Genomic DNA, 21,542 nt, shown 5'->3' on the forward strand with positions numbered 1-21,542 from the left:
CCAGGAGAAGGACATCGTGGTGGGTCCCCAGAGACCTCCTCCCCCCCCAACCCCCACCCCACCGCCGCGTCACGGGAACGAGGCCGATAAGATAGCGTTAATTAATCATTAACGAGCGGAAGGCGATAACGAGGCGGGGGAGGGGGAGGAGACGGCACCAAGGGCGGCCCGAGGGCGATGTGGGTCCGGGGAGGGGGTGGGGGGTGTCCAGGTTTTTGGGTGCCCGCCCTCCGGCCCCACACGTGACCCAGATGTTCGGGGGGCACCCAGTTGTCCCAGTAACCCCCCACCCCCCACCAAGACACCCCCCCCCCACCGGCCGGGTTGTCCTCACCCCCTCCCTCCACCCCCCCCCCAAAAAAGAAGGGACCCGGGTGTCCCCATCCCCCCCCCCCCCGCCCCCACGCGGGAGGGACCGAGGTCACCTTGGGGCGGTTCCCGAGCGAGGGGGTATAAGGGGAAGGGACTGGGAGGCACTGGGAGGGACTGGGAGCCGCCATGGGGAAGGAGGTGAGGGCAGGGGAGAAGATGGGGAGGGGTGGAAGGACGGAAGGACGGATGGACGGAGGGATGGACGGATGGACGGACATAGGGATGGACGGATGGACGGAGGGATGGATGGAGGGATGGACGGATGGACGGAGGGATGGAGGGATGGATGGACAGATGGATGGATGTAGGGATGGAGGGATGGATGGAGGGATGGAAGGATGGACAGATGGACGAATGGACGGAGGGATGGATGGATGGACGTTGGGGTGGATGGATGGAGGGATGGACGGAGGGACGGATGGATGGACAGAGGAATGGACGGATGGATGTAGGGATGGAGGGATGGATGGAGGGATGGACGGATGGACGGAGGGATGGACAGATGGACGTAGGGATGGATGGAGGGACAGATGGAAGGAGGGATGGAAGGATGAACGGAGAGATGGACGGATGGACGGAGGGACAGATGGATGGACGGGGGGATGGACAGATGGACGTAGGGATGGAGGGAGGGATGGAGGGAGGGATGGAGGGATGGACGGAGGGATGGAAGGAGGGATGGAAGGATGGACGGACGGATGGACAGATGGACGGAGGGATGGATGGAGGGATGGATGGACGGACGGATGGAAGGAGGGATGGAAGGATGGACGGAGGGATGGACGGAGGGATGGACAGATGGACGTAGGGATGGATGCAGGGATGGATGGAGGGATGGACGGAGGGATGGAAGGATGGACGGACGGATGTAGGGATGGATGAACGGACAGAAGAATGAAGGAGGAATGGATGGAAGGATGGAAGGAGAGAAGGACGGAGAGATGGACAGATGGACGTAGGGGTGGATGGATGGACATAGGGATGGATGGATGGAAGGATGGACAGAAGAATGGAAGGAGGGATGGATGGACAGATGGACATAGGGAGGGATGGAGGGATGAATGGATGGATGGGGGGATGGACGGACAGACACAAGGATGGAGGTGTGGAGGGACGGAAGGACGGACAGAAGGACGGAGAGGGGGATGGAAGGACGGACGGACAGAAGAATGGAAGGAGGGATGGAAGGAAGGAAGGACAGAAGGACGGAGGGAGGGAGGGACAGAAGGACGGACGTAGGGGAAGGACGGATGGATGTAAGGGTGCATGGAGGGATGGAAGGATGGACAGAGGGACGGACGGACGGACAGAAGGACGGAGAGGGGGATGGATGGATGGACAGGAGGACAGAAGGAGGGAGGGATGGAAAGATGGACGGACAGAAGGACGGAGGGATGGAGGGACGGATGGACAGGAGGACAGAGGGACGGACGGAAGGATGGAGGGATGGATGGACGGGACGATGGACGGACAGAAGGACGGAGGGAGGGACAGAGGGGTGAGGAGGGGCAGGGGGATGGACGGACGGACGGAGAGATGGACGGACAGAGGACCCGCCCCCCCCCAGCTGACCCTTGACCTCTGCACCCAGGAGAGCTATGAGCTGGGGCCGCGGGGCAAGGCCCCGCCCCCGGCGCCGAAGGGGCGTGGCCGCCGCAAGCAGGAGAAGCTGGAGGACATGAAGAAGGAGATGGACGTGGTATGGGACGGGACTGGGAGGGACTGGGAGGGTCAGTGGGGGGCACTGGGAGGTCAACTGAGGGGACTGGGAGGTCAATGGGGAAGCTGGGAGGTCAAGTGGGGGGACTGGGAGGGACTGGGAGGTCAACTGGGAGCCCTGGGAGGTCAGCTGGAGGGACTGGGATGTCAACTAGGGGGACTAGGAGGGACTGGGAGGTCAATTAGGGGGACTGGGAGGTCAACTAGGGACTGGGAGGTACTGGGAGGCCAACTGGGAGCACTGAGAGGTCAGCTGGAGGGACTGGGAGGTCAACTATGGGGACTGGGAGGTCAACTGGGAGCACTGGGAGGTCAACTGGGGGACTGGGAGGTCAACAAGGGTCAATGGAGGCAACTGGGACAGTCGGTAGGGGGAACTGGGAGGGACTGGGAGGTCAATGTGGGCATGAGGAGGTCGACAAAGGTCAATAGGGCACTGGGAGGGACAGACAGGGTCAATGGGGAGGACTGGGAGGTCAAGAAGGGTCAAGGGAGGGACTGGGAAGGTCAATAGGGCACGGGGAGGGGCACTGGGCTATACTGGGGGCCACTGGGAGGCCGAGGGGCCGGTGCTGAGGCGGGCGCCCCCAGGATGACCACAAGCTGGAGGTGAACGACCTGGAGGTGAAGTACAGCACCAGCATCACCAAGGTGGGCGACCCCTGACCTCTGACCCCCCCCCCGCCGACCCCACCAGCCCCACAGCTCCTGTGACCCCCAACCCCATTGACCTCTGTCAACCCCCTTGACCCCACCAATCATGTTGACCCCACCAACCCAACCAACCCCGTTGACCCCAGTTGACTCCATGACCCCCATTGACCCCATTGACCTCACCTCACCCTTGACCCCATCAACCCAACCAACCCCCTTGACCCCACCAACCCCATGGACCCCACCAACCCAACCAACCCCGTTGACCCCAGTTGACTCCATGACCCCCATTGACCCCATTGACCCATCAACCTCATTGACCCCACCAACCCCATTGACCACCTTGACCCCGTTGACCCCAGTCAACTCCATGACCCCCATTGACCCCACCAACCCCATGGACCCCACCAACCCAACCAACTCCATTGACCCCAGTTGACTCCATGACCCCCATTGACCCCATTGACCCCACCAACCCCCTTGACCCCATCAACCCAACCAACCCCGTTGACCCCAGTCGACTCCATGACCCCCATTGACCTCACTGACCCCACCAACCCTGTTGACCCCATTGACCACCTTGACCCCGTTGACCCCACCAACCCCGTGGACCCCGCCAACCCCACCAACCCCATGGACCCCGTTGACCCCGCCAACCCCATGGACCTCGGCAGGGCCTGGTGGAGGCGGTGGCAGCCGAGCGGCTGCTGCGGGACGGCCCCAACGAGCTCCGCCCACCCCGAGGGACCCCCGAGTGCGTCAAGTTTGGGCGTCAGTTGGCCGGGGGTCTCCAGTGCCTGATGTGGGTGGCGGCCGCCATCTGCCTCATCGCCTACGGCGTCCAGGAGGGGGAGGGTGACCGCGGCAGCTCCGACAACGTACGCCTGGGTCCATCTTGGGCGGTGGCATCTGGGTCTGTCTTGGGTGGGGGAGGGACACTTGGGTTCATCTGGAGGAGGACATGGATGGGTTGAGGAGCGCCTGGGTTCATCTAGGGGAACATCTGGGAGAACATCTGGGTCCATCTGAGGTGGAGAGCATCCGGGGTCACCTGGGGTGGAGGACATCTGGGTTCATCTGGGAGAACATCTGGGTTCATTTGGGAGAACATCTGGGTCCACCTGGGGTGGAGGACATCTGGGTTCATCTGGGAGAACATCTGGGTCCACCTGGGGTGGAGGACATCTGGGTTCATCTGGAGAACATCTGGGTTCACCTGGGGTGGAGGACATCTGGGTTCATCTGGGAGAACATCTGGGTTCACCTGGGGTGGAGGACATCTGGGTTCATCTGGAGACCATCTGGGTCATCTTGGTGGAGGAACACCTAGGTCCCATCTGGAGAACCTCTGGGTCCATCTTGGTGGGGGGGGGAGCACCTAGGTCCATCTTGGGGGCAACATCTGGGTCCATCTTGGGGAGTAACACCCAGGTTCCTCTGAAGAACATCTTGGGGGGGAGGGTCCATCTTGGGGGCCACCTGGGATCCAGGAACCCACGGGAGACCTGAACGTGGAGGTACCTGGAGGGAGGTTCAAGATGCATGGGACCCTCAGGTGGGGCAGGACACCTAGGTCCCCTTGGAGCTGGAGGTAACCCAAATCCCCGGGTGTCCACCCTGAGGGCCTGATCCTGTCCCCACCACCCCCAGCTGTACCTGGCCATCGCCCTCATCGCCGTCGTGGTGGTCACCGGTTGTTTCGGCTACTACCAGGAGTTCAAGAGCACCAACATCATCGCCAGCTTCAAGAACCTCGTCCCTCAGGTGAGGTCACCTGACCTTCTCCATCCCTTCCATAACCGGTCACCCGGGTCGTCCCCCCCACCTGGACACCTGGGTCCTTCCGTCACCTCCAGCAAGCCACCGTGATCCGGGAAGGCGACAAGTTGCAGATCAACGCCAACGAGTTGGTGGTGGGCGATTTGGTGGAGATCAAAGGAGGAGACCGAGTCCCGGCCGACATCCGCATCATCTCAGCTCAGGGTTGCAAGGTGGGCGTGGACCTCTGGGTCCTTCGGCGGTGGCTTCAGACCCTCGGGTTCCTCTTGGGCTGAGAGGTGTCCCCTCAAAACCACCTCCAGGTAGACAACTCGTCCTTGACCGGCGAGTCGGAACCCCAGACGCGCTCACCCGAGTGCACCCATGAGTCGCCCTTGGAGACCCGCAACATCGCCTTCTTCTCCACCATGTGCCTAGAAGGTGCGTCCCACCCAGGGGTGGGTGGGTGGGGGGCTGGGGTCCCACCTGGTCTCCTAACCCATCCAGATATCTGGGACCACCACAGGAACGGCCATGGGGTTGGTGATCAACACCGGTGACCGGACCATCATTGGACGCATCGCCAGCTTGGCCTCTGGGGTGGAGAACGAGAAGACGCCCATCGCCATCGAGATCGAGCACTTCGTGGACATCATCGCCGGGCTCGCCATCTTCTTCGGAGCCACCTTCTTCGTGGTGGCCATGGTCATCGGCTACACCTTCCTCCGCGCCATGGTCTTCTTCATGGCCATCGTCGTGGCCTACGTCCCCGAGGGGCTGCTGGCCACCGTCACGGTACGGTTTGGGGCACCATGGCTGTGGGTTCCACCACAAACCGCGGGTGCTATGGTGGACTTGAGGGTCCTCATGGGGCTCACCTGGGACCCATGAGGTCCCCATGGATCCACCACAAACCATGGGTGCTATGGGGGACTTGAGGGTCCTCATGGGGCTCACCTGGGACCCATGAGGGCTATGGTGGACTTGAGGGTCTTCATGGGGCTCACCTGGGACCCATGAGGTCTCCATGGGTCCAACATGAACCATGGGTGCTATGGTGGACTTGAGGGTCCTCATGGGGCTCACCTGGGACCCATGAGGTCCCCATGGGTCCACCACAAACCATGGGTGCTATGGTGGACTTGAGGGTCTTCATGGGGCTCACCTGGGACCCATGAGGTCTCCATGGGTCCAACATGAACCATGGGTGCTATGGGGGACTTGAGGGTCCTCATGGGGCTCACCTGGGACCCATGAGGTCCCCACGGATCCACCACAAACCATGGGTGCTATGGTGGACTTGAGGGTCCTCATGGGGCTCACCTGGTACCCACGAGGTCTCCATGGATCCACCACAAACCATGGGTGCTATGGTGGACTTGAGGGTCCTCATGGGGCTCACCTGGGACCCATGAGGTCCCCATGGGTCCACCACAAACCATGGGTGCTATGGTGGACTTGAGGGTCCTCATGGGGCTCACCTGGGCCCCATGAGGTCTCCACGGGTCCAACACAACCTCCGGGTGCCGTAGGGGTTCTGGTTGTCCCTACGGGTCCACGGCCGTCAAGTCCTTTCCTGGATGTCCCCGCGGCTCCAAGGCCACCACAAGGAGCTCCAAGAGGTCCCACGGGTTCCTCAGGGCTCCCCGGGGCGCTGAGGGACTTCTCCAACCCCCAGGTGTGCCTCTCGTTGACGGCGAAACGGTTGGCCAGGAAGAACTGCGTGGTGAAGAACCTGGAAGCGGTGGAGACCTTGGGTTCCACCTCGGTCATCTGCTCCGACAAGACGGGGACCCTCACCCAAAACCGCATGACGGTGGCCCACCTCTGGTTCGACAACCAGATCCACACGGCCGACACCACCGAGGACCAATCGGGTGAGCCCTCGGACGCCCCTCCCACCCCTGACGGACGGCCAAGGGCTGGAGGTGACCAATCCCATCCTCCTGTCCCACCAACCAGGCCAGAGCTTCGACCAATCGTCCGAGACCTGGACCATGCTCAGCCGCGTCGTCGCACTCTGCAACAGGGCCCAGTTCAAACCGGGACAGGACAACGTCCCCGTGGCCAAGGTGGGCGCCTGTAGGGGACCTATAGGGGCCAAATATGGGGGTGGGCGGGGCCTATAGGGGGCAGGAACGCCCTACGGGCCATATATGGAGCTGGGTGGGGCCTATAGGGGCCAAGAACACCCCCTACGGGCCATATATGGGGCTGGGAGGGGCCTATAGGGGCCAAGAACCCCCATAGTGGCCCTATATGGGGGTGGGTGGGGCCTATAGGGGGCAGGAACCCCCCATAGGGGCCATATATGGGGCTGGGCGGGGCCTACAGGGGGCAGGAACCCCCCATAGGGGCCCTATATGGCGGTGGGTGGGGCCTATAGGGGGCAGGAACCCCCCATAGGGGCCCTATATGGGGCTGGGTGGGGCCTAAAGGGGGCAGGAATCCCCTACGGGCCATATATGGGGGTGGGTGGGGCCTATAGGGGGCAGGAACCCCCCATAGGGGCCCTATATGGGGCTGGGAGGGGCCTATAGGGGGCAAAAACCTCCCATAGGGGCCATATATGGGGCTGGGTGGGGCCTATAGGGGCCAGGAACCCCCATAGTGGCCCTATATGGGGGTGGGTGGGGCCTATAGGGGGTAGGAACCCCCCATAGGGGCCATATATGGGGCTGGGCGGGGCCTACAGGGGGCAGGAACCCCCCCCTACGGGCCCTATATGGGGCTGGGCGGGGCCTATAGGGGGCAAGAACCTCCCATAGGGGCCCTATATGGGGGTGGGCGGGGCCTATAGGGGGCAGGAACCCCCTATAGGGGGTGGGGGGGGGACCTATAGGACCCCTATATGGGTCCAGGAGGCCCCGCCACAGGGGCTTTCCATAGGGTTTGGAGAGGCCTACGGGGCCGGGGCCACCCTATAGGGGGTGTATAGGGGCCCTATAGGGGGCGGGGGCTGTATAGGGCCACACCCACTCAAGCCCCGCCCCCCCCCCCAGCGCGAGGTCATCGGCGACGCCTCGGAGACGGCGCTGCTGAAGTTCGCCGAGGTGACGGTGGGGCCGGCGTCGGAGGCGCGGGGGAGGTTCCCCAAGGTGGCCGAGCTGCCCTTCAACTCCACCAACAAGTTCCAGGTCACCGGGGTGGGGGGGGGGGTGGGCACCCAGGGGTCCGGGGGGGGCACCCAGGGGTCCATGGGGCACCCAGGGGTCCGGGTGGGGGGACCCAGATGTCCAGGAGGGACCCAGATGTTCATGAGGAACCTTGGTGCTCACGAGGAACCCAAGTGTCCAACGGGAACCCAAGTGTCCATGAGGGACCCAGATGTTTGGGGGGGACCCAGAGGTCCAGGGGGGGCACCCAGGGGTCCATGGGGCGCCCAGGGGTCCAGGTGGGGGGACCCAGATGTCCAGGAGGAACCCAGATGTTCATGAGGAACCTTGGTGCTCACGAGGAACCCAAGTGTCCAACGGGAACCCAAGTGTCCATGAGGGACCCAGATGTCTGGGGGGGACCCAGAGGTCCAGGGGGGGCACCCAGGGGTCCATGGGGCACCCAGGGGTCCGGGTGGGGGGACCCAGATCTCCAGGAGGGACCCAGATGTTCATGAGGAACCTTGGTGCTCATGAGGAACCTTGGTGCTCATGAGGAACCCAAGTGTCCACGGGGAGCCCAAGTGTCCATGAGGGACCCAGATGTTTGGGGGGGGGGGACCAGGGGTCCAAGGGTGGACCCAGGGCTCCGGGTGGGACCCGGGCACCCAGGTGGGATTCCAGGAATCCGTGTTCCTCGACAGCTGTCGGTCCACGAGGCTGGAGATCGTCAACTGCTGGTGCTGAAAGGTGCCCCCGAGCGGGTGCTGGAACGGTGCAGCACGGTGCTGCTGAAGGGACAGGAGCTGGCCCTGGACGCCCAATGGCGGGAGGCCTTCGAGGGGGCCTACGCCGAGCTGGGGGGGCGCGGGGAGAGGGTGTTGGGTGAGTGGGGTGGGGTTGGGGGAGATGGGGGGGGGGGGTGTGGGGGGACGTGGCGATGGAGGGACACCACGGGGAGATGGGGATGTGGGAATGGAGGGACACCATGGGGAGATGGGGGGCATCATGGGGAGAAGGGGACGTGGGGATGGGGGGACACCATGGGGAGATGGGGACGTGGGGATGGAGGGACACCATGGGGAGATGGGGATGTGGGAATGGAGTGACACCATGGGGAGATGGGGGGCATCATGGGGAGAAGGGGACGTGGGGATGGGGGGACACCATGGGGAGATGGGGACGTGGGGATGGAGGGACACCACGGGGAGATGGTGATGTGGGAATGGAGGGACACCATGGGACGTGGGGATGGAGGGACACCACGGGACATGGGGATGGGGGTCATCATGGGGAGATGGTGATGTGGGGATGGAGGGACACCATGGGGAGATGGGGACGTGGGGATGGAGGGACACCATGGGGAGATGGGGGACACCATGGGGAGATGGGGACGTGGGGATGGAGGGACACCATGGGGAGATGGTGGAACATGGGGACACGTGCAGAAGGTGGCACACGCCACCTCCACCGTGCACTTGGTCCCAACGTGTCGTCCCCCCCCCCCCGCGTCCCCTCCTCACCCTTCCCAAGGGTTCTGCGCCCGCTGGCTGCCGGCGGGGACGGTGCCGGCGGGGACGGACCCCGAGGAGCTGCCGGAGGTGGCTGTGGGACTCTGCTTCGCCGGCTTGGTGTCCATGATCGACCCGCCCAGGGCCACCGTCCCGCAGGCCGTCCTCAAGTGTCGCACGGCTGGCATCAGGGTAGGGGACGTGTGGGACGTGGAGACGCTGAGGGATGGAGGGACACCGTGGGGAGATGGGGACGTGGGGATGGGGGGACACCATGGGGAGATGGGGGTCATCATGGGGAGAAGGGGACGTGGGGATGGGGGGACACCACAGGGAGATGGGGGGCATCATGGGGAGAAGGGGACGTGGGGATGGGGGGACACCATGGGGAGATGGGGGGCATCATGGGGAGAAGGGGACGTGGGGATGGAGGGACACCATGGGGAGATGGGGACGTGGGGATGAGGGGACACCATGGGGAGATTGGGGTCATCATGGGGAGATGGGGACGTGGGGATGGAGGGACACCATGGGGACACCATGGGGAGATGGGGGTCATCATGGGGAGATGGTGAGGTGGGGATGGAGGGACACCATGGGGAGATGGGGGTCATCATGAGGAGATGGGGACATGGGGATGGGGGGACACCGTGGGGAGATGGGGACGTGGGGATGGAGGGACACCATGGGGAGATGGGGACGTGGGGATGGGGGGACGTCAAGGACACGGGGGGACATGGAGGACATGGAGATGGAGGAGGACATGGGGATTTGGGGACATCAAGGACGTGGAAGAACATGGAGGGGACATGTGAGGGGACACAAGGTGGCCATGGGGAGCGGGAGGGACGTGGAGATGGAGGGACATCACCAAGGACGTGGAAGAAGATGGGAGACATGGAGATGGAAGGGGACATAGGGATGGGGGACATCAAGGACGTGGAAGAACACGACACGGGGGACACGAAGCGGACGTGGGAACCAGGAGCGACGTGGAGATGGGGGGGGACATCAAGAACATGAAGGAACCCCGGGGGTCCATGAAGAACCATCACGACGGCCACCACCACGCCCGCCCTGACGTCCCCCACGTGTCCCCCCCCGCCCCCCCGCCCCCCCGCCTTGTCCTCCAGGTGATCATGGTGACCGGCGACCACCCCATCACGGCCAAGGCCATCGCGGCGGCCGTCGGCATCATCTCGGAGGGCAGCGAGACCCCCGAGGAGGTGGCAGCTCGGCTCCGCGTCCCCCTGGAGCGGGTGGACCCCAGGTGGGACCCCGACGTGACGTCCTGTCCTCCCCGCCCCCCAGCGGCGGTGGGAACGGGACATCTCCGGGTGAGGAGAAAGACCCAAAGGTCCCACGTCCTCGTCCCAGGCAGGCGCGGGCGCGGGTGGTGACGGGGGCGGAGCTGGCGGCCATGACGCCGGGGGCGTTGGAAGGTCTTCTCCGCGCCCACCCCGAGATGGTCTTCGCCCGGACGTCGCCGCAGCAGAAGTTGGTCATCGTGGAGAGCTGCCAGCGGCTGGTGGGGACGTGGGGGACGTCGGGGGGGGGACGTGGGGACCTGGGGGGGACGTTGAGGGGACACTGGAGAAGTTGGGGACGCCGGGGACACGGCCACAACCCAAAGGTGGAGGTGGGGACGTTGGGTGGCCCTTGGGGACATCCCAGAGTCCTTGTCCTCAGGGTGGCATCATGGGGATGGGGATGTCCCCAAGGTGCCACCATGGTGGGCATGAGGATGTCCCCAAGGTGCCACCGTGGTGGGGATGGCCATGGTCCACATGTCCCCAAGGTGCCACCATGGTGGGGATGGAGATGGTCCACGTGTCCCCAAGGTGCCACCATGGTGGGGACAGGGATGTCCCCAAGGTGCCACCATGGTGGGCATGAGGATGTCCCCAAGGTGCCACCATGGTGGGGATGGCCATGGTCCACGTGTCCCCAAGGTGCCACCATGGTGGGATGGGGATGTCCCCAAGGTGCCACCATGGTGGGGACAGGGATGTCCCCAAGGTGCCACCATGGTGGGGATGGAGATGGTCCACGTGTCCCCAAGGTGCCACCATGGTGGGATGGGGATGTCCCCAAGGTGCCACCATGGTGGGGATGGCCGTGGTCCACATGTCCCCAAGGTGCCACCATGGTGGGGACAGGGATGTCCCCAAGGTGCCATCATGGTGGGGATGGAGATGGTCCACGTGTCCCCAAGGTGCCATCATGGTGGGCATGAGGATGTCCCCAAGGTGCCACCATGGTGGGGATGGAGATGGTCCACGTGTCCCCAAGGTGCCACCATGGTGGGGACAGGGATGCCCCCAAGGTGCCATCATGGTGGGGATGGTCCCCAAGATGCCACCATGATGAGGACGGTGATGGTCCCCATCCCTCATCCACCCCAAGGTGCTATCACGGTGGGGCTGGTGATGCTCCCCAAGATGCCACCATGATGAGGATGGTGACCGTCCCCGTGTCCCCAGGGCTCCATCGTGGCGGTGACGGGTGACGGCGTCAACGACTCCCCCGCGCTGAAGAAGGCCGACATCGGGGTGGCCATGGGCATCGCCGGCTCCGACGCCGCCAAGAACGCGGCCGACATGATTCTCCTGGACGACAACTTCGCCTCCATCGTCACCGGCGTGGAGCAAGGTGGGGCCGGGGACAACCAGGGTGGGCCGCGCCCGGCGACGTCACCTCGGTGACGTTGTCCCCACCCTTCCCAGGCCGCTTGATCTTCGACAACCTGAAGAAGTCCATCGCCTACACCTTGACCAAGAACATCCCCGAGTTGACGCCCTACCTCATCTACATCACGGCCAGCGTCCCTCTGCCCTTGGGTTGCATCACCATCCTCTTCATCGAGCTCTGCACCGACATCGTGAGTGTCCGGACACCCCAAAACCAGACCCGGAGGTCCATCAACCAGTCCATCAACTGGTCGTTGAGGTTCCTCACCCAGGAACCCAGGTTCTTCATCCAGATGTTGGGGTTCTTCATCTGGACGTTGAGGTTCTTCATCCAGGCGTCTGGGTCCCTCATCCAGACATTGGGGTCCCTCTTGGATGGCAATGTCCCCAGCCTGGACGGCTGGGTCCCCTCCAAACCCAGATACTGGGGTCCATCAACCAGTCCATCAACTGGTCGTTGAGGTTCCTCAACCAGGAACCGGGGTTCTTCATCCCAACGTTGAGGTCCTTCATCCAGGCATCTGGGTCCTTCATCCAGGTGCTGGTGTCCCCAACCTGGGTGTCTGGGTCCCCCCTAAACCCAGACGCTGGGGTCCATCAACTGCTCGTTGAGGTTCCTCACCCAGGAGCTATGGTTCTTCACCCCAGCGTTGAGGTTCCTCACCCAGGAACTGTGGTTCTTCACCCCAGCGTTGAGGTTCCTCACCCAGGAACCGCGGTTCTTCACCCCAGCGTTGAGGTTCCTCAACCAGGAACCGCGGTTCTTCACCCCAGCGTTGGGGTTCCTCACCCGGGAACTGGGGTTCTTCACCCCAGCGTTGAGGTTCCTCACCCAGGAGCTGTGGTTCTTCACCCCAGCGTTGGGGTTCCTCACCCAGGAACCGGGGTTCTTCACCCCAGCGTTGGGGTTTTTCACCCAGACCCTTGTGTCCTTCACCCCAAGGGTCGACTCCCCCACCCAGATCCCCCCAATCGGATGTCGGGGTCCCTCTTGGGTGCTGGGGTCCCTCACCCAGATGTTTGGCTCCACAGTTCCCCTCGGTCTCCTTGGCCTACGAACGGGCGGAGAGCGACATCATGCACCTGAAGCCCCGCAACCCCCGACGCGATCGATTGGTCAACGAACCCTTGGCGGCCTATTCCTACTTCCAGATTGGTAGGGCGGGGTCCTCTCTGGGGTGGGGGCGGGGCCTGGACGCCGGGGTCCAGGTGGTGGAGGGGGTGAGGAGGTCCATAGCCAAGGAGGGGGGACATCTGGGTCCCTAAAGGAGGGGGTGTCCTCAGAAACCGGTGCTCTGATTGGTCTGGAGTTGTGTCCCCACACACCCGGTCCCACGGGACCTTGGCCACCCAGATGTCCAAGTCTGTGGCCACCTGGGTCCATGCGTCCATGGCCACCAAGACACCTGGGTCCCCAAGTCCCAGGACACCCAGACGCCCAAGACCCCAGATATTTGGGTCCCCTGGTCCCATGGCTCCATGGCCACCTGGGTCCATGGGTCCTTGGCCACCTGGGTCTCTGGGTCCGTGGCCACCAAGACACCTGGGGTCCATGCGTCCATGGCCACCAAGACACCTGGGTTCCTGGTCCATGGCCACCAAGACACCTGGGTCCCCAAGTCCCAGGACACCCAGACACCCAAGTCTCCAGATATTTGGGTCCCCTGGTCCCATGGGTCCATGGATCCTTGGCCACCTGGGTCCATGGGTCCGTGGCCACAAAGACACCTGGGGTCCTGGTCCATGGCCACCTGGCCACCTGGGTCTTCAAGTCCCAGGAGAACCAGACACCCAAGTCTCCAGATATTTGGGTCCCTTGCTCCCATGGGTCCTCAGGTCCATGGCCATCTGGGTCCATGGGTCCTTGGCCACCTGGGTCCCTGGCCACCAAGACACCTCGGGTCCTGGTCCGTGGCCACCAAGACACCTGGGGTCCATGCGTCCATGGCCACCAAGACACCTGGATTCCTGGTCCATGGCCACCAAGATACCTGGGTCCCCAAGTCCCAGGAGAACCAGACACCCAAGTCCCCAGATATTTGGGTCCCCTGGTCCCATGGGTCCATGGATCCTTGGCCACCTGGGTCCATGGGTCCGTGGCCACCAAGACACCTGGGTCCGTGGCCACCTGGCCCCCCACCCCCCACCCCCATCCCCCCCCCAACCCTCTGCAGGCGCCATCCAGTCCTTCGCCGGCTTCACCGACTACTTCGTGGCCATGGCGCAGGAGGGCTGGTGGCCCCTCCTCTGCTTGGGCCTGCGCCCGCGCTGGGAGGACACCCACGAGCAGGAGCTGCAGGACAGTTACGGCCAGCAATGGGTACGCCCGGCCCCTATAGAACCCCGGGGGGGGGGGGGGGACCTATAGGTGCCCCACCCGGCGCCCATCTATACGTCCCGCGTCCCCCCCGTAGACCTTCGAGCAGCGCCGCTACCAGCAGTACACCTGCTACACCGTCTTCTTCATCAGCATCGAGATGTGCCAGATCGCCGACGTCCTCATCCGCAAGACGCGCCGCCTCTCCCTCCTGCAGCAGGGCCTCTTCCGGTGCCTATGGGGGCTATAGGGGGTCTGCCGGGGCCTATGGGGGCTATAGGGGCTCTGCGGGGCCTATAGGGGGTCTTCTGGGGCCTATGGGGGCTGTAGGGCCTCGGACATCGTCTGTTGGGGCTGTGGGTGCTATGGGGTCCTTCTGGTGCCTATGGGTTCTGTAGGGGGTCTTCCGGGGCCTATGGGGTCTATAGGGGGTCTTCCGGGGCCTATGGGGGCTATAGGGGCTCTGCCGGGGCCTATGGGGGCTATAGGGGGTCTGCGAGGCCTATAGGGGGTCTTCTGGGGCCTATGGGGCTGTAGGGCCTCGGACATCGTCTGTTGGGGCTGTGGGTGCTATGGGGTCCTTCTGGTGCCTATGGGTTCTGTAGGGGGTCTTCCGGGGCCTATGGGGGCTATAGGGGGTCTGCCGGGGCCTATGGGGGCTATAGGGGGTCTGCGGGGCCTATAGGGGGTCTTCTGGGGCCTATGGGGGCTGTAGGGCCTCGGACATCGTCTGTTGGGGCTGTGGGTGCTATGGGGTCCTTCTGGTGCCTATGGGTTCTGTAGGGGGTCTTCCGGGGCCTATGGGGTCTATAGGGGGTCTTCCGGGGCCTATGGGGGCTATAGGGGCTCTGCCGGGGCCTATGGGGGCTATAGGGGGTCTGCGAGGCCTATAGGGGGTCTTCTGGGGCCTATGGGGCTGTAGGGCCTCGGACATCGTCTGTTGGGGCTGTGGGTGCTATGGGGTCCTTCTGGTGCCTATGGGTTCTGTAGGGGGTCTTCCGGGGCCTATGGGGGCTATCGGGGGTCTGCCGGGGCCTATGGGGGCTATAGGGGCTCTGCGGGGCCTATAGGGGGTCTTCTGGGGCCTATGGGGGCTGTAGGGCCTCAGACATCGTCTGTTGGGGCTGTGGGTGCTATGGGGTCCTTCTGGTGCCCATGGGGTCTATGGGGGGTCTGCCGGGGCCTATGGGGGCTATAGGGGGTCTGCCGGGGCCTATGGGGGCTATAGGGGCTCTGCGGGGCCTATAGGGGGTCTTCTGGGGCCTATGGGGCTGTAGGGGCTCTGCGGGGCCTATAGGGGGTCTTCTGGGGCCTATGGGGCTGTAGGGCCTCGGACATCGTCTGTTGGGGCTGTGGGTGCTATGGGGTCCTTCTGGTGCCCATGGGGTCTATGGGGGGTCTGCCGGGGCCTATGGGGGCTATAGGGGGTCTGCCGGGGCCTATGGGGGCTATAGGGGCTCTGCGGGGCCTATAGGGGGTCTTCTGGGGCCTATGGGGGCTGTAGGGCCTCGGACATCGTCTGTTGGGGCTGTGGGTGCTATGGGGTCCTTCTGGTGCCCATGGGGTCTATGGGGGGTCTGCCGGGGCCTATGGGGGCTATAGGGGGTCTGCCGGGGCCTATGGGGGCTGTAGGGGCTCTGCGGGGCCTATAGGGGGTCTTCTGGGGCCTATGGGGGCTGTAGGGCCTCGGACATCGTCTGTTGGGGCTGTGGGTGCTATGGGGTCCTTCTGGTGCCTATGGGTTCTGTAGGGGGTCTGCCGGGGCCTATGGGGGCTATAGGGGGTCTTCCGGGGCCTATGGGGGCTATAGGGGGTCTGCCGGTGCCTATGGGGGCTATAGGGGCTCTGCCGGGCCTATAGGGGCTCTTCTGAGGCCTATAGGGGCTATAGGCACCCACAGGACACTATAGGTGCCCCCAGGAATCTATAGGTGCCCCCGGGTCACTATGGGTGCCCACAGGATGTTATAGGTGGCTATAGGACGCTATGGGTGCCCCCAGGAATCTATAGGTGCCCCCGTGTCACTATGGGTGCCGGCAGGATGCTATAGGTGCCCCCAGGAATCTATAGGTGCCCCCGTGTCACTATGGGTGCCGGCAGGATGCTATAGGTGCCCCCAGGCCGCTATAGGTGCCCCCGGGCCGCTATAGGTGCCCCCAGGACGCTATGGGTGCCCCCAGGCCGCTATAGGTGCCCCCAGGAATCTATAGGTGCCCCTGGGTCACTATGGGTGCCCTCAGGCCACTATAGGTGCCCCTGGGCCGCTATAGGTGCCCCCAGGCCGCTATAGGTGCCCATAGGACGCTATGGGTGCCCCCAGGCCGCTATAGGTGCCCCCAGGAATCTATAGGTGCCCCTGGGCCACTATGGGTGCCGGCAGGATGCTATAGGTGCCCCTGGGCCGCTATAGGTGCCCCCAGGCTGCTATAGGTGCCCCCAGGAATCTATACGTGCCCCCGGGTCACTATGGGTGCCCACAGGATGTTATAGGTGGCTATAGGACGCTATGGGTGCCCCCAGGAATCTATAGGTGCCCCTGGGTCACTATGGGTGCCCTCAGGCCGCTATAGGTGCCCCTGGGCCGCTATAGGTGCCCATAGGTCGCTATAGGTGCCCATAGGATGCTATAGGCTCCCCCAGGCCCGCTATAGGTGCCCACAGGACGCTATGGCTGCCCCCAGGAATCTATAGGTGCCCCCGGGCCGCTATAGGTGCCCATAGGTCGCTATAGGTGCCCCCGTGTCACTGTGGGTGCCGGCAGGATGCTATAGGTGCCCCCAGGCCGCTATAGGTGCCCACAGGATGCTATGGTTCCCCCCGGGCCGCTATAGGTGCCCCCGGGCCACTATAGGTGCCCATAGGTCGCTATAGGCGCCGCTCTCCCGGCAGGAACCGGATCCTGGTGATCGCCATCGTCTTCCAGGTCTCCATCGGCTGCTTCCTCTGCTACTGCCCCGGGATGCCCAACGTCTTCAACTTCATGCCCATCCGGTGGGCGGGGCGCGGCGGGGCCACCCCCTCCCCAAAATCCGGGACCCCCTCCCGACCCCGTTCCCAAAATCCGGGACCCCCTCCCGACCCCGTTCCCAAAATCCGGGACCCCCTCCCGACCCCATCCCTAAAATTTGGGTGCCCTCCCGTCCCGTTTCTGGATACCTGGGTCCCCATCCCGGACACCTGGGTCCCCTTCCTGACCCCTTCCCAAAAATTTGGGTCCCTTTCCTGACCCCCATCCCAAAAAACTGGGTCCCTTCCGACCCCCTCCCCAAAATCCGGGACCCCCTCCCGACCCCATCCCCAAAATCTGGGTCCCCTCCCGTCCCGTTTCTGGCTACCTGGGTCCCCATCCCGGACCCCTGGGTCCCTTCCTGACCCCTTCCCAAAATTCTGGGTCCCTTCCTGACCCCCATCCCAAAATTTGGGGCCCCTCCTGTCCCTTCCCTGCACCCCTGGGTCCCTTCCTGACCCCCATCCCCAAAATTTGGGTGCCCTCCCGTCCCGTTTCTGGATACCTGGGTCCCCCTCCCGGACCCCTGGGTCCCTTCCTGACCCCTTCCCAAAAATTTGGGTCCCTTTCCTGACCCCCATCCCAAAATTTGGGGCCCCTCCTGTCCCTTCCCTGCACCCCTGGGTCCCTTCCTGACCCCCATCCCCAAAATTTGGGTGCCCTCCCGTCCCGTTTCTGGATACCTGGGTCCCCCTCCCGGACCCCTGGGTCCCTTCCTGACCCCTTCCCAAAAATTTGGGTCCCTTTCCTGACCCCCATCCCAAAAACTGGGTCCCCTCCTGACCCCATTCCCAAAATCCGGGACCCCCTCCCGACCCCGTTCCCAAAATTTGGGGCTCCATCCCCAAAATTTGGGTGCCCTCCCGTCCCATTTCTGGATACCTCGGTCCCCATCCCAGACCCCTGGGTCCCTTCCTGACCCCCTCCCAAAATTTTGGGTCCCTTTCCTGACCCCATCCCAAAAATCTGGGTCCCCTCCTGTCCCATTTCTGGATCCCTGGGTCCCTTCCTCACCCCATCCCAAAAATTTGGAGCCCCATCCCAAAATCTCAGTCCCCTTCCTGCCTCCTTCCCAAAAATCTGGGTACCCTTACCCCCATTCCCAAAATTTGGGTCCTCTCCTGTCCCTTCCCTGCACCCCTGGGTCCCCTCCTGACCCCCTTCCCAAAAATCTGGGTCCCCTTCCTGACCCCATCCAAAAAAAAAAACCTGGGTTCCCTTCCTGATGCCATCCCAAAAAACTGGGTCCCCTCCTGACCCCATCCCAAAAATCTGGGACCCCCTCCTGACCCCATTCCCAAAATCTGGGCCCCCTCCCAAAAATCTGGGACCCCTCCTGACCCCCTCCCAAAAATCTGGGACCCCTCCTGACCCCATTCCCAAAATCTGGGCCCCCATCCCAAAAATCTGGGTCCCCTCCCGACCCCCTCCCAAAAATCTGGGTCCCCTCCCGACCCCCTCCCAAAAATCTGGGACCCCTCCTGACCCCATTCCCAAAATTTGGGTCCCCATCCCAAAAATCTGGGACCCCCTCCTGACCCCATCCCAAAATTTGGGGCCCCATCCCAAAAATCTGGGACCCCCTCTGACCCCATTCCCAAAAATCTGGGGCCCCCTCCCAAAAATCTGGGACCCCCTCTGACCCCATTCCCAAAATTTGGGTCCCCCTCCCGAAAATCTGGGACCCCCTCTGACCCCATTCCCAAAATCTGGGTCCCCATCCCAAAAATCTGGGACCCCCTCCTGACCCCATTCCCAAAATTTGGGGCCCCATCCCAAAAATCTGGGACCCCTCCTGACCCCCTCCCAAAAATCTGGGTCCCCCTCCTGACCCCATCCCAAAATTTGGGGCCCCCTCCCAAAAATCTGGGACCCCTCCTGACCCCATTCCCAAAATTTGGGTCCCCTCCTGACCCCATCCCAAAATTTGGGTCCCCCATCTCGAAAATCTGGGACCCCTCCTGACCCCATTCCCAAAATTTGGGTCCCCCTCCCAAAAATCTGGGTCCCCCTCCTGACCCCATTCCCAAAATTTGGGTCCCCATCTCGAAAATCTGGGACCCCCTCCTGACCCCATTCCCAAAATTTGGGTCCCCATCTCGAAAATCTGGGACCCCCTCCTGACCCCATTCCCAAAATTTGGGTCCCCATCTCGAAAATCTGGGACCCCTCCTGACCCCATTCCCAAAATTTGGGTCCCCCTCCCAAAAATCTGGGTCCCCCTCCTGACCCCATCCCAAAATCTGGGCCCCCATCCCAAAAATCTGGGACCCCTCCCGATCCCATTCCCAAAATTTGGGTCCCCCTCCCAAAAATCTGGGACCCCTCCCGACCCCATTCCCAAAATTTGGGTCCCCTCCTGACCCCATTCCCAAAATTTGGGGCCCCATCCCAAAAATCTGGGACCCCCTCCTGACCCCATCCCAAAAATCTGGGTCCCCTCCCGACCCCATCCCAAAAATCTGGGACCCCTCCCGACCCCATTCCCAAAATTTGGGGCCCCATCCCAAAAATCTGGGACCCCCTCCTGACCCCATCCCAAAAATCTGGGACCCCTCCTGACCCCATTCCCAAAATTTGGGGCCCCCTCCCAAAAATCTGAGACCCCTCCTGACCCCATCCCAAAATTTGGGGCCTCATCCCTAAAATCTGGGACCCCCTCCTGACCCCATCCCAAAAATCTGGGACCCCTCCCGATCCCATTCCCAAAATCTGGGTCCCCCTCCCAAAAATCTGAGACCCCTCCTGACCCCATTCCCAAAATTTGGGTCCCCATCCCAAAAATCTGGGACCCCTCCTGACCCCATTCCCAAAATTTGGGTCCCCCTCCCAAAAATCTGGGACCCCCTCTGACCCCATTCCCAATATTTGGGGCCCCCTCCCAAAAATCTGGGTCCCCTCCCGACCCCATCCCAAAAATCTGGGACCCCTCCTGACCCCATTCCCAAAATCTGGGGCCCCATCCCAAAAATCTGGGACCCCTCCCGACCCCGTCCCAAAAATCTGGGACCCCCTCCTGACCCCATCCCAAAAATCTGGGACCCCTCCCGACCCCCTCCCAAAAATCTGGGTCCCCTCCTGACCCCATTCCCAAAAATCTGGGGGCCCCTCCCAAAAATCTGGGTCCCCTCCCGACCCCCTCCCAAAAATCTGGGACCCCCTCCTGACCCCATTCCCAAAATTTGGGGCCCCATCCCGAAAATCTGGGACCCCTCCCGACCCCATCCCAAAATCTGGGACCCCTCCCGATCCCATTCCCAAAATTTGGGTCCCCATCCCAAAAATCTGGGACCCCCTCCTGACCCCATTCCCAAAATTTGGGGCCCCATCCCAAAAATCTGGGACCCCTCCTGACCCCCTCCCAAAAATCTGGGTCCCCCTCCTGACCCCATCCCAAAATTTGGGGCCCCCTCCCAAAAATCTGGGACCCCTCCTGACCCCATTCCCAAAATTTGGGGCCTCATCCCTAAAATCTGGGACCCCCTCCTGACCCCATCCCAAAAATCTGGGACCCCTCCCGATCCCATTCCCAAAATTTGGGGCCCCATCCCAAAAATCTGGGACCCCTCCTGACCCCCCTCCCAAAAATCTGGGTCCCCCTCCTGACCCCATCCCAAAATTTGGGTCCCCATCTCGAAAATCTGGGACCCCTCCTGACCCCATTCCCAAAATTTGGGTCCCCCTCCCAAAAATCTGGGTCCCCCTCCTGACCCCATCCCAAAATCTGGGCCCCCATCCCAAAAATCTGGGACCCCTCCCGATCCCATTCCCAAAATTTGGGTCCCCCTCCCGAAAATCTGGGACCCCCTCCTGACCCCATTCCCAAAATTTGGGTCCCCATCCCAAAAATCTGGGACCCCTCCCGACCCCATTCCCAAAATTTGGGTCCCCTCCTGACCCCATTCCCAAAATTTGGGGCCCCATCCCAAAAATCTGGGACCCCCTCCTGACCCCATCCCAAAAATCTGGGACCCCTCCTGACCCCATTCCCAAAATTTGGGGCCCCATCCCAAAAATCTGAGACCCCTCCTGACCCCCTTCCCAAAATTTGGGGCCTCATCCCTAAAATCTGGGACCCCCTCCTGACCCCATCCCAAAATCTGGGACCCCTCCCGACCCCCTCCCGAAAATCTGGGGCCCCCTCCTGACCCCATTCCCAAAATTTGGGGCCCCATCCCGAAAATCTGGGTCCCCTCTTGTCCCCCCCCCCCCCCCTTCCCGCCCCCATCCCCAAAAATTTGCCTCCCCATCCCAAAATCTCCGTCCCCTTCCCGCCCCCGTCCCAAAAATCCGCGTCCCCCTCTCGCCCCCCTCCCCAAAATTTGGGGGCCCCCCCCCGACCGTCCCCCACGACCCCCCCCCAGGTTCCCAGCTGGTGGCTCTCGTCCCGTGCCTTCGGCCTCACCCTCCATTTGCGAT

At 63.0% G+C, this 21,542-nt stretch overlaps 1 protein-coding gene across 1 annotated transcript; it reads left to right on the forward strand.

Annotated features, from left to right (window-relative positions):
• Positions 1–602: 602 nt before the first annotated feature.
• ATP4A (ATPase H+/K+ transporting subunit alpha) lies at positions 603–17,198 on the forward strand (the record flags this gene model as incomplete). Its single annotated transcript, XM_086771641.1, has 22 exons — positions 603–676; positions 1,005–1,074; positions 1,958–2,071; positions 2,683–2,742; positions 3,420–3,623; positions 4,396–4,509; positions 4,602–4,736; positions 4,827–4,944; positions 5,030–5,298; positions 6,182–6,380; positions 6,466–6,575; positions 7,506–7,640; positions 8,303–8,483; positions 9,132–9,301; positions 10,243–10,379; positions 10,487–10,637; positions 11,593–11,761; positions 11,836–11,990; positions 12,832–12,955; positions 13,974–14,119; positions 14,214–14,347; positions 17,006–17,198. Coding segments are annotated over exons 1-22 (3,162 nt in total), but the record flags the coding sequence as incomplete, so codon positions are not given.
• Between the last annotated feature and the right edge of the window lie 4,344 nt (positions 17,199–21,542).

The sequence above is a fragment of the Chlamydotis macqueenii genome, unplaced genomic scaffold, assembly GCF_036417535.1.
Source record: "Chlamydotis macqueenii isolate bChlMac1 unplaced genomic scaffold, bChlMac1.mat HAP1_SCAFFOLD_134, whole genome shotgun sequence".
Classification (NCBI taxonomy): Eukaryota; Metazoa; Chordata; class Aves; order Otidiformes; family Otididae; genus Chlamydotis; species Chlamydotis macqueenii.